The sequence below is a fragment of the Haliotis asinina genome, chromosome 15 (genome assembly GCF_037392515.1).
Source record: "Haliotis asinina isolate JCU_RB_2024 chromosome 15, JCU_Hal_asi_v2, whole genome shotgun sequence".
NCBI lineage: Eukaryota > Metazoa > Mollusca > Gastropoda > Lepetellida > Haliotidae > Haliotis > Haliotis asinina.
In genome coordinates, this window is record NC_090294.1 from 23,411,555 (window position 1) to 23,423,877 (window position 12,323).

The 12,323-nt window shown below is 41.1% G+C and overlaps 1 protein-coding gene across 1 annotated transcript; it reads left to right on the forward strand.

The window, feature by feature from the left end:
- Positions 1-107: 107 nt before the first annotated feature.
- Positions 108-9,708, forward strand: LOC137266317 (protein mono-ADP-ribosyltransferase PARP15-like). The gene is made up of 11 exons (XM_067801801.1): positions 108-620; positions 1,861-1,922; positions 2,132-2,368; positions 3,326-3,544; positions 3,867-3,939; positions 4,789-4,890; positions 5,701-5,883; positions 6,513-6,695; positions 7,080-7,234; positions 7,655-7,829; positions 8,270-9,708. The coding sequence occupies exons 1-11, from the start codon at positions 536-538 to the stop codon at positions 8,536-8,538; spliced, it is 1,743 nt and encodes a 580-aa protein (XP_067657902.1). The 5' UTR covers positions 108-535; the 3' UTR covers positions 8,539-9,708.
- The last annotated feature ends 2,615 nt before the right edge of the window (positions 9,709-12,323 follow it).

Below are 12,323 nucleotides of genomic sequence, written 5' to 3' on the forward strand. Positions count from 1 at the left end.
GATACAAAAGATGTCCTTATTATACACGTCGTATATACATGTATTAACTGAACATACCGGTTTGTGGGTATGAAATAAGACGCGAGAATCATACCAGTGAACAACAGCGTGGAAGCCGATGTCACCTTGTCTGAGAAATGGTGCTGTAGTGTTAAAGTGGCCAAGTTGCTATATGTGTCCCACTGAAGGCGGTGTATCTGTGCCTGTTTGAAGACAAGCTAATGTTTTTAACGAATTCTTGCTCCTCATAAGGCATCACAAATAAAAGGTTTGAAAAGCTATTTGTGATGGCCTATCGTGCAAATATGTTGCTTCATGTCAGGGTCTAATAGCCATTTACAAAGGGAATGGAGTATGTCTAGTGCGTCTTCTTTGACATAAACAACGATAGTACAAGGCGATTCCCAATTCAGGTTGCCGGTATAAACTGCTTGTGACCCTCCTGTGTAACAAGGTTACATTTTGTGAAGGGGAAGTTGCGTGTTTGTGGAAGTGAACTGGACATTTCAGTGAGCCAGGTACTGACCACCAAAGTATGGCAACCCACAAAGAGGGACACCGGTCACTTTCGGACAGCGGAGCGTCATATGTGAATTTAAGGAAGGAAGGGACTAAACACAGTAAGTTAAAACATGTCGGTATATTTTCGTCTCAGACAGGTGGCATTTCATTCTCTGTATTGGTGCCAAAAGATGGCAAAATATGCATTATAGACAGACATTTATGGTTTAGTTGACAGCGGTGTCCTCGACGGCGTGTTTACAGAACAACACATGATACTGTGTCATTTCTAACGATGAATGTTTTGAACCTAGGCTTGAAAAGAGTAGATGAATAGATACTTGAGTCATTCTTATGGCAGGGTAATATATCACCGGGCCCTTTTCAAAACGCAACCACATCTATATTCTGTAGTATGTCTGTGCTATAGAACACGGTTATCACCAGACCTAGTGCTAGAACTGCATTCTGAATCAGGCCAAGGGCATGCCAATGTTAAGTGTATATGAGGGACTTTCTCTAAGGAGGTCTTCAATGGCAGATAGGATGGGGTTATTGCCGGCCTTCATTTCGTTGCATTCAGACATGTTTCATATCAGTAAAAGACTAAATGTATTTCCATGCTTCAGGATTAACATCTACAATATGCTGAATACTTCAAAGGATAAAATCGTCCATCGTACTTCTCGACCTTTTTCCTGGTTTAATCGAAAGTCACATTGTTCGACATAAATAATGTTCGCAACATTCCAGCGACATGTCGTCTATAAATAATCGACCCTGGACCAGGCAATCCAGTGATAAAGTTTCATTTCTTCTGTTATTTCAGTTTCCAATCCATCTCTCCATGTACAATGCATACAAAAATCGTACGTTTCGTAGAAAAGGATAAACGCTACAAAGTAATTCAATTAAATGGCTAATGATGTAACATGTCTTTCTATAAGCAAGAGTGTATCTACAATTACTAGTTAATATATTGTGATAATTAGCCACGACATTTAACTGACTGGAGTATGGAATGAGAAGATCGATTTATATTACCAAACAAACGTTTATCACAATCAGTTACTTTATTCTGAAAACGTATTAACTGAGAAATATCACCAACATCCTGACCGTACCAGATAAACAAATATTTTACAGAAGCAGTCTGCGATCCTTTTAGGAAACCCATTCAAATAGTTTTCAGATGGATTTTGTCATTTAGATCAAACGGAATTTGTTGCTTGGGATGGTCAAGACAAGGTATTATTTTGCTCTGACATTCTATATGTTTAAATCTTTGACTTATATTTGAGAGATTATACTTTCTCCCTTACAATGTCATGCCATTCGACGGTCATTGCTTGGTTCCAGAACGTGGTACTTTCTCTGAGATCGGGATCACTCTAAAAGTAGGAAATTTGGCAATAGAAAAGGTATGTTGTATCAATCTAACGATTGGTAATATAACAACACAGTTTGTTCCATTAATCACATCTCTTCGTATAACACTACAACCTGTAAATTCAGTGTCTTGGGTCATTGAGAGATTGTTTTGAATGTGAAATGTATTATCTCATAACTATCTCAGAACACATAATATTTTTAATCCATGCATAGCCAGTGGGTTGTTCTTCATCTCCAGGCAGATGTGATTGTCAACTCTACAAACACTGAACTCGATCTGTCAACATCGGCGTTGTCCAAGGCTATTGTCAGTGTGGGAGGTGCAATAGTACAAACGCAGTGTAAGGAGCTCTTTCCCCGGGGTATGAAGAATGGAGACGTGGTTCAGATACGAACGTATGTTGGCAAACTCCGCTGCAAGGAGCTGCATCACTGCTGTCTTCCAATTTACAAAACGCAACAGGGTCATGAAGAGGTAACGTCAAGGACTCATCTTCGGTATAGCTTAGTGTATAAGCCTCAATTTTAGCCATACAAATTTGTTTCTGTAACATCGGTGGTAATGTGCCATGTGCTTAACACAGCTGTGCCATGTGTCCTTGTAGCTAACACCAGTGGTTACGTGTCATGTGTCTCTGCGGGTAAAACAGTGGTAATACATCATATGCCCCGTGGTTAACACATACCTGATGCTGCACTGTGTTATGTGGGTAGCACACCTTCAACCATACTCGATATCTCCAGGTTATACATTCTGATAAGACTCCACTATACCCTGGATGCATCTACAGCTGAGTCCGATGAATTCATTACCTCACTTGGCTGGCTTTTTAGCCAGTCAGGTGTCTTCGTTGGGAAGTTGAGCGTATCAATCACAACTCACTTTCGCTTTTTAAATTATCTAACTAAACATGGCAACACAAATCAAGGGAGGTTTAGCTGACTGGCTACTGTGATCATGCGGAGCCAGCAAAGGGAGGTAATAAAATGACCCGTACAATCCCCAGGTTATAGTGCAGACATCGGAACGTATACCCTGAAGATATCGAGGATGACTTTCAGTGGTTCACTCCCACTTTGCCAAAGTCGAAGAAAAAAGGGTTTGTTTAAACAACATTGCACTAGGTGAGAGATGCGAGCCAGGTCATTGGCATTAGCCAGTGAAGAGTGAGGCTGTCGTGTACCCGATTGTTGACCAACCATGCCGTATGTCTAGTGCGCTAATTGTCCTGTGATTACCACATAACTGTTCATGTGTATAATGCCTGAGTGCGGTGGGGTAGCCTAGTGGTTAAGCGTTCGCTCGTCCCGGGTTCGATTCCCCACATGGGTACAATGTATGAAGCCCATTTCTGGTATCCGTGGAGGTGATATTTCTGAATATTGAGAAAAGAGACGTAAACTATACTCACTCAGTCACTCCTGTGTACAGGTGTTACGGCACACAATACATCAGTGTCTTCAGAAAGCATCTCAAGCAGGACACAGCACCATAGCTTTTCCAGCTCTTGGAGCCGGAGTGAGGAACTACCCGCCTCACATAGTGGCAGATGTCTTCAAAAAAACCATTTGGGAATACACACAACTAAACCCAACTTCTCTCAAAGAAATAATGGTCGTCATCTTCCACAAAGATACAAATATACTGAAGGTAAGTGGTGTATATTCATTGTTGTGTTGAATAAAACCATGTTCTTGTAGGTAACCTGCTTTCCTGGCCACTATTGTTATATTATGCATGCATACAAGGGACTGTAGTCCGTCATTACTTGTTAATGCAGACATGTGTTAAGTCGAAGGATTATATCTCGAACCGTTCTGTGTGTATATACTTTTTTCCAAAATTCATCGAGGTTTTCTTTTGAAATTGCCTGCAGTATTCAGAAGTATTTTCCTATAGAACATATATGAAGGTATAGAACTGATAAATTGAAAGTGCAATAAGTAAAAACCCTTTTCAACGGCGCAAACAGGTATTTCAAGACGCGTTTGACAGAGATGTTCGATACAGACGATCTACCATTGCTAAAGAAGAGCAGATGACTGGTAAGAGGCAATGCTTCTTCTAAATGGTACAGTTCACTACGACTTACCTTCAATGGGTTGGAGACGTTGTTTTTAATCTAAACTTATCTTTATCTTTTCCGCTGCTTTTGACCTTAGTCATTGGTTTGGTGTGAGACTAAAAAAGGGCAGAGACAGAATGACCATGCCGAGAAATAGGTTCCTCAAGTTACAAAATTCACCCACAATTCAGACGTTAGATTTTCGGAGGTTGACCAAATTTCAAATTCTAAATGAAGACGTTTATACATGGGTACAATGTGTGAAGCCCATTTCTGGACTTCCCTTCGTGATGTTGCTGGAATATTGCTAAAAGCGGCGTAAAACCATACTTTCTCATTTGATCTGCCTTTTTGACTTGCTAAATAGGATGTAGCCCTATGTTTTAAAGCCCTCTTTCTTTCAGAGCCATACTGGCTTTTGTTCCGGGGTACTAGGTATAAATTCTGTATCAGTTTCTATGTTCAGATTCCCTTGGGTGGTGGGGGTAGAATTGTGGTTAAAAGCGTTCGTTTGTCAAGCCGAAGGTCTGGGTTCGATTCCCCACACGGGTACAATATGTGAAGACCATTTCTGGTGTTCCCTCGCTGTGATATTGTTGGAATGGTGCTAAAAGCTGCATATCACTCTATTCACTCACTCACTCTTTCAGAATCCCTCGTTCTGGAATCAACAAGAGTCAGCGTCGTGTTCTTTCAAGTATCCGTGGTCCAGTTGTCCCATGTTTAAGGGATGCTGTATTTCAAAATGGCATGTTTCCAGTTACTCTGTATCCTAGAGCCAGTTTGTGACAGAATCCCAACGCACTAAAATCACATCTGCGTGTTTCAGAATTCTTCAGCGGTAACGTCCAGCTGGAAGTGAAGCAGGGAGACATCTTCAGTGAGTGCGTCGACGCCATTGTGGTTCCCACAGACATCATGGAGGCTTCAGGTGAATAACGCCACGCAATGGTCGATGTCCACTGACCAATGAATGACGATGGACAAACATTTATAGGAAAATAGACATCAAATCTGGTACAGTCAGGAATATCTATAACCTTCTGTTACAACATTCCAGCAACATTCCTGCGGGGACACCAGAAATGGGCTTTACCATATAGGGAACGAACCCGGGTCTTCGGCGTGATAGGCGAGCGCTTTGACCACTGGGCTATCCTACTGCCCTTCCTTGCAAAGGGAATGAATGAGCATGGGCTATATCCTTGTATTTACTCCACATCTATGTAGAAGAGTCAGGGCGGCATGGGCCTTTGAGACCAGATCACTTATCAGTTAAAAAAGAATGAGTAACGCTGGTCACGGAGAGTGCTTTGATGATTGCCACGTCATGAAGGGGCGAGACTGGTCAACTGGTCGACTAGGCGCCGGAATAATGTGAGGAAAGGTAATCCAGAAATGGCAATTGCCCGCAGAAACAGCAACCAAAGAGAAAACGGACACAAGGTTACCTTCCAAAACAACTTTATATGATATTTGTTCTTTTTTTTGATAAACTATCAGAATTACATGGAAGCTATGTGGTGATTACAACAACGTAAAACCCAATTCACTCAGCATTTGCATGTTTGCTGTGCTATGCAAATACATGAAAGTTAATAAGATATGTTTACGTGTTTTCTTTGTATAATTAAGGTATAAAGAATATTCTAAGAATGTTTGCAATAACCACTCTTTGCTGAATCGTGGAACGCAGTTCATTCATATCTGGGTTAAAGTAACGTTCTTTGATTCCCGACAGAGTCGAGCTTGAAGGCTACTGGAGCTATGATACTGCCCCTACCTAAACCTCCAGCGAAGACCGTCACCACCACCACTCCACCGCGCCAGTCTGTGGAGTACACCTTGTGGAAGCTCCTCGACAAATGTCTGTGTAAGGCAGACCGGGACAAGGCCATGTCGCTCGCCATAACACACCAGTCTGGTAAGTCATTTCATCATTCATTTATGTGAGTGAGTGAGTGAGTTTTACGCCGCTTTTAGCAATAGTCCAGCAACATCACGGCGGGGAGACCAGACATACGCTTCACACATTGTACCTACGTGGGGAATCGAACCCGGGTCTTAGGCGTTACGAGCCAACGTTTTAACCACTAGGCTATCCCACCGTCCCATTCATGTATGTGGAGAGAGGGTATTGCAATCAAGAATGTCGCTTGTATGCGTCCTTGCGTTTTATAAATTTACCATATTTATAAATCATTTGAGGACGTAGAAACACGTTTTGGTACGTTACGGGTGAATGCCACCTCGGCGTGTGCAATTAGGACTCAACATCTCATGAACCCGTGAAGATCCGGGTTAGAATTGTTTTTCAGTAACCCATGCTTGTTGTAAGAGGTGACTAACGGGATCGAGTGGTTAGGCTCGGTAACTTGGTTGACACATGTCATCGTGTCCCAACTGCGTAGTTCGATGGTCATGCTGAAGATCACTGGATTGTCTGGTTCATACTCAGTTATTTACAGACCATATAGCCGGAATACTGCTGAGTGCTGTGATTTAGAATGTTGAGAATAACATTAAATTTTAGAATGTGTTATTTCCTTGAAGGTAACACGCATGAGGATTCCTTCATCTTGGCGTTCAACAAGGCAATACTCAACAGCCATGAGAAATTCAAATACCTCCGAGATGTACGTCTTGTCCTCACTAACCCTGCGGCAGTGGCTGAGGCAGTACAGTTGTTCAAGGAAACCCTCAGCCAAGCGTGTGTCAGAACCTTCTGTATAACGGGTACGACGACCCCTGTTAGTTATGGGTATCCACGAGCAGGGGAATAGTGCTTATATCATACCATCTGATCTAATCTGTATGAAAAAGGGTTCGCGTGTGTGATGATTATCAAACCATTTATGCCTTTGTCCAATTTCTGACATCTTCCTTTTGAAGATTCCCGTGAAGATCTTAGAAGCCCATGCTTGCTTCGCAAGAGGCGACCAACGGGATCGGGTGGTCAGACACACTAACTTGGTTGACACATCTCGTTGTGTATCCATGCTGATAATCACTGGATTGTCTGGTCCAGGCTCGATTACTTACAGACCGCCGTTTGAGTTGAATTTGTATATTTTTCATCTACCAACATGTAATAATGCTAGCTTTTGATCGAACATGCAGGTCCGTCTATCCTGTACAAGCATTTGTCCGATGATCTGTGGGATGACATGGGTGACAGTAATGTGACGACACCGAGGGTCATATCGGGGTCAGAAACAGAGGAACTGACGGAAATATTCTTGAGCAGTGCCGGAAACACGTTTGAGATTGTAGACGTAGGTTCTCCTTTAGGCAACTGGCATTCTTCTCTTCTGACTGGTTATTTTCTTGTTGGGGTTGAGATAGCATAAATGTGTAAAAAGCAGCTGCACAACGCTACGTTCCCTAGCCGAGCTAGGATCTGCTGTTTGGGAATCGAGTTTCTGATAATTCTTATTATCATTTGTTTCATTATCTCATCTCATTATCATGGCATGTTTGTCAATATACACCTGTTATGATTTTGGAAACATTTTAGTCGTATTTATTTCAGTTATTATTATCAATGTCACCGATGGAAATATCTCTACATCGCCTTACGTAATAATTCTTTACAATCTTATTGAAAACTAGTTGAATGTTTGCGATGTTTGTATGGAATCTAGCAGTGTAATTATCTTTTCTCTGTTCTGCTGATGGAAACTTTGTTATTGCAGATACTCCGCATCCAAAACAGAGATAGGTACCAGAAGTACCAACTGCTGAAACAATCCCTGAACGGTGGACTTGCATCTGAGCGCCACATTAGGCTTCTCTGGCGTGGCATCAACGTGGAGGATATCGACGACATCAATACACATGGCTTCGACATTGCACGCTATGGTGACAAAGGTAAGCTATTACAAAACAGAAACTTAGATTTATCCTTCCCTTAAAACAGTTTCGACCTGTAGGCAGATAACCTTTCTCGTTGAGTGCCACATTATCACTGAAGAATCGTTTTCCAAGAGCAAGATGAATTGTCACATCAAGTACATGAAGCTATGTCGCTTCTTTGAGATTGTACGGTATCTCCGGAGGTGTTATTACCCAGTAACGGGATGTGTTTTTGAATTGTCACGTTGTATTTGATGCATCATCGTTTTGGCTGATTGACCTTTCGTCAGCGTTAGGTTCAAATGGTCTACATGAATGGAACAAACCAAAGATCGCCTTTGTACTTTTTGCAACATTGTAACAATACCGAACTCTTTGATTCCTCGGGTTGACGTTTAATGCATCAACGTCTAACTACATTTTCCAAATCAACAACCTTTATTGATTATTTATAGATACAATCTACGGAAGGGGCATGTGCCTTGCCACAGAGGTCAGCTTTGCGACGCAGGACAAATACTGCCAGCGAGACTCGAACGGAATTAAGTACGTCTACCTATGCCAAGCGATCACTGGCGATCACACGAAAGCGGACGAGAAGATGGCGCCTTCGATGGTCATGCTGAATGAAACCCCATCCCAATATATTGTTTTCAAAGAAACACATGTATATCCACAGTATTTATTTGCAATTAAACAGCTACGTGGTGACACGGGTGACTGATATAACTTTGATCTGGGTTAATGTAAATTACTCTTCGTTTTGTTTTCAACTTTCTAAGATTACTACTTGTCAGTTTGTCTACATTCAAAACCTTAAAAGCGTCAGACAGCAGAAAGGTCTGTTTGAAATAATTCATCTGACTAACGTTTACGAACATGACAGTGCCTGTTGATAGCGATGTCTATTTGGAATAGTTCATCTGACTGTTATGGTTAACATGACAGTGCCTGTTGATAGCGATGTCTATTTGGAATAGTTCATCTGACTGTTATGGTTAACATGACAGTGCCTGTTGATAGCGATGTCTATTTGGAATAGTTCATCTGACTGTTATGGTTAACATGACAGTGCCTGTTGATAACGATGTCTATTTGGAATAGTTCATCTGACTGTTGTGGTTAACATGACAGTGCCTGTTAATAGCGATGTCTATTTGGAATAGTTCATCTGACTGTTGTGGTTAACATGACAGTGCCTGTTGATAGCGATGTCTATTTGGAATAGTTCATCTGACTGTTGTGGTTAACATGACAGTGCCTGTTGATAGCGATGCCTATTTGGAATAGTTCATCTGAATGTTATGGTTAACATGACAGTGCCTGTTGATAGCGATGTCTATTTGGAATAGTTCATCTGACTGTTGTGGTTAACATGACAGTGCCTGTTGATAGCGATGTCTATTTGGAATAGTTCATCTGACTGTTGTGGTTAACATGACAGTGCCTGTTGATAACGATGTCTATTTGGAATAGTTCATCTGACTGTTGTGGTTAACATGACAGTGCCTGTTGATAGCGATGTCTATTTGGAATAGTTCATCTGAATGTTATGGTTAACATGACAGTGCCTGTTGATAGCGATGTCTATTTGGAATAGTTCATCTGACTGTTGTGGTTAACATGACAGTGCCTGTTGATAACGATGTCTATTTGGAATAGTTCATCTGACTGTTGTGGTTAACATGACAGTGCCTGTTGATAACGATGTCTGTTTGGAATAGTTCATCTGAAATAGCCCATCTGACTGTTATAGTAACGACATGACAGGGTTTGCTGATAGCGATGTCAGTTTGGAATAGTTCATCAGACCATTACAGTTATTAATCATCTAATAATGAGAAGTCTTATAATGCGCTAATCTCCACACAATAAAACATGCTCAAAGCGCTAACACTGATAATTATTTTTTATAATAATTATCTTAGATAATTGACAAACCTTTACTTCCGATTAAGACCTGTGAACATCTGTGATAGAATTGATATTCAGTAGCCAATGTTTGTAGTAAGAACCGACTAGGATCAGGTAGTCAGGCCTGCTGACTTGCTTGACACATGCCATCGTATCCCAGTTGATTCGAACCCGGGCCTTCGACATGACGAGCAAATGCTTTAACCACTTGGCTAACCCGCCACCTCGGGTCTTCGTTTCCCCCAAACGTGTTTAGAGACCTATATAAGTGCAGATTCAGATAATAATTATTCCGAAAATTTACAAAACACATGCACGTGTGTGCTGGTCGTAACAGGCAGCGAGATGAATTGGGATGCGAGACCTTTTCGATTGGGCGCCTCCGCGTTGATCGATGTTCGCTATATGGATCATTGGATTGTCTTGTCCAAATTTGATTATTTTGATCATATTGTTACAATGCCATTTAAATACGTGGTCAACAATTTAATAGAGACCCAGTGTAGAGAAAGGTGTAAGTTCATTATATTCAGTTATATAACAGATTAAACTCTATGGAACATGTAGGGATTAAGGCAAGATATGCATATATGATATGTAGAAACATCAGGAATACACAAAGGCTGAAGGCGCCCCCAGAGTTGCTTACACTTGGGCCTGAAGGAATACATCTGTTATATGTTAAAGATTGTGAAAAAGGATTTCTTGAAATGACTCAAAATTTCAATCATTTCGTGAAATGTCTAACAGGGTCAGCCATTTCACATCATTTTGTGTGAGTACAATCAATACATACTGACAGAATATTGACTGTTCCTTTGTTTTGTTCCAGGTTTCTTCACAAGCTATGCGACACGAAGCTTGTGAAGAAACCTGGGAAAAAATAAAGGCACAGTGACTGCTTTCATGTGATCCTTTATGCTTTCCGTCTGTATACTCTGTCATTTCACGACATTTTACTTGATAACTCAACCTACAACAGTCGATCACAATATCAACATCTCTTATTGTGACAGCGACTGATGCATTTCAGCTTGTCTTTGAGGCATGTACACTTGTTTGTTTGAAACTTGCTGTGTCCAGAGCAGATACAGCTCACTAACCCCAGTCCACCATATAGAGATGAAAGGTAATGTCATGAAATGAAATGACTGAGATATGTTCGTTGTTACACAATCTGACTGTAGTATATAAACAGGCAATTAAATTCCGTTTTTCGGGAACAACTGGTGTAATCACAAATTGGGCATGGAGGGCGAGCTGGCTAAGGCGCCAGGCTAGTGATCCAGCGAGGTTGAGATTTCGGGATCGGGCCCACTTGTGACCGGGTGTAAAAACCTTAGAGTCAGCTTTGTGTGCAGACTCTTTCAGTGTTGTCACAACCCCTAGTGTACAGTACACAACCCTGTGCACTTAAAAGAACCCACGAATCCGTTGGTATGTGACCAGATGGTGGCCACATGAACATGTGCATACACCTAGTTGCGGGTACAGCAACGTGCAGTAAACTTGGACGAAGTGCTGTGACTATGTGTCCCAGTCCACCCAGCTGTCAATTGGGTACCTCGTTAGGATGAGAGAGCCACAATAAACTCGGTGCGCCTAGTGGCAGCAAGAGTTGTATACTCCCCAGGAAGTTGAGACTGAAATACGATGTGCTGTTGAGATTGACATCCAGTGATCGAGGGAAAAATACCAGCGCCTTGAGCATGCACTAGTGCGTGGATATGTGCGCTATATAAACATCCCATCTATCTATCTAATTTCCATTGATCCAGCCATATACTTTTCACGGCTACTTTGTCATTTACACCGAAAGGAATTTTTTTCTGATGATAGTCAATACTGGGAATTTGTTGTGCTGACATTCCCATAATCATAGTTGTTTAGGTGTTTGGTCTGAAACTACTTGATGCAGATAGTTTGCATGTTTATCACGAGGTTTCTATATTCCATATTGGTTATAATAATCATGTTTGCTAGGAATGAGTGAGTGAGTGAGTGTACACCGTATTTAGCAACATTTCAGCAAAATTTCAGCAATCCGACGCTAGAAATAGGCTTTACATGTTGTGACCATGTGAGGAAGTGAACCCGGGTCTTCGGCATGACGAGCGAACGCTTTAACCACTAGGCTACTCCAACTCCCCTCAACCAAAAGAGAACATGGTAAAAACACTCACGCACACACGCGCAAGAACGCACGCACGCATGCAATATATATTACACTTATCAGCTTATAGTTTTAAAATATATTACAGTTGTGTGTTGGTATAACATTGAATACTAGTTGTTTCCTCACAGCTTCAATACCGTCAAGGTAACGACGACGTCATCAGCAATAAATCAGCTATTTTGTTTTTCAAGTGATTAAATTCATAATAATTTATATTTTCAGTTAGTGTTCTGTTTTGTCGTGATCAGCACCCTTTAAATACCTAAAAAAACAGGTTTAACAAAAATAGAAAATAGATTAAACAATGGTTTTAAAACAGAAAATAGACATATAATGGTTTAAAAAATAGAAAATAGATATACAATGGTTTAAAGAAACAGAAAACAGATATACAGTCACAGGTGACGATACACCGTGCA

Excerpts from the sequence above, each read along its gene's own strand:
- LOC137266317 (XM_067801801.1), top strand. The coding sequence starts at position 536 with ATGGCAACCCACAAAGAGGGACACCGGTCACTTTCGGACAGCGGAGCG. Across the intron at positions 621-1,860 it reads GAAGGAAGGGACTAAACACA|AACGTGGTACTTTCTCTGAG; the intron begins GTAAGTTAAAAC and ends GCTTGGTTCCAG. Across the intron at positions 4,891-5,700 it reads AGACATCATGGAGGCTTCAG|AGTCGAGCTTGAAGGCTACT; the intron begins GTGAATAACGCC and ends GATTCCCGACAG.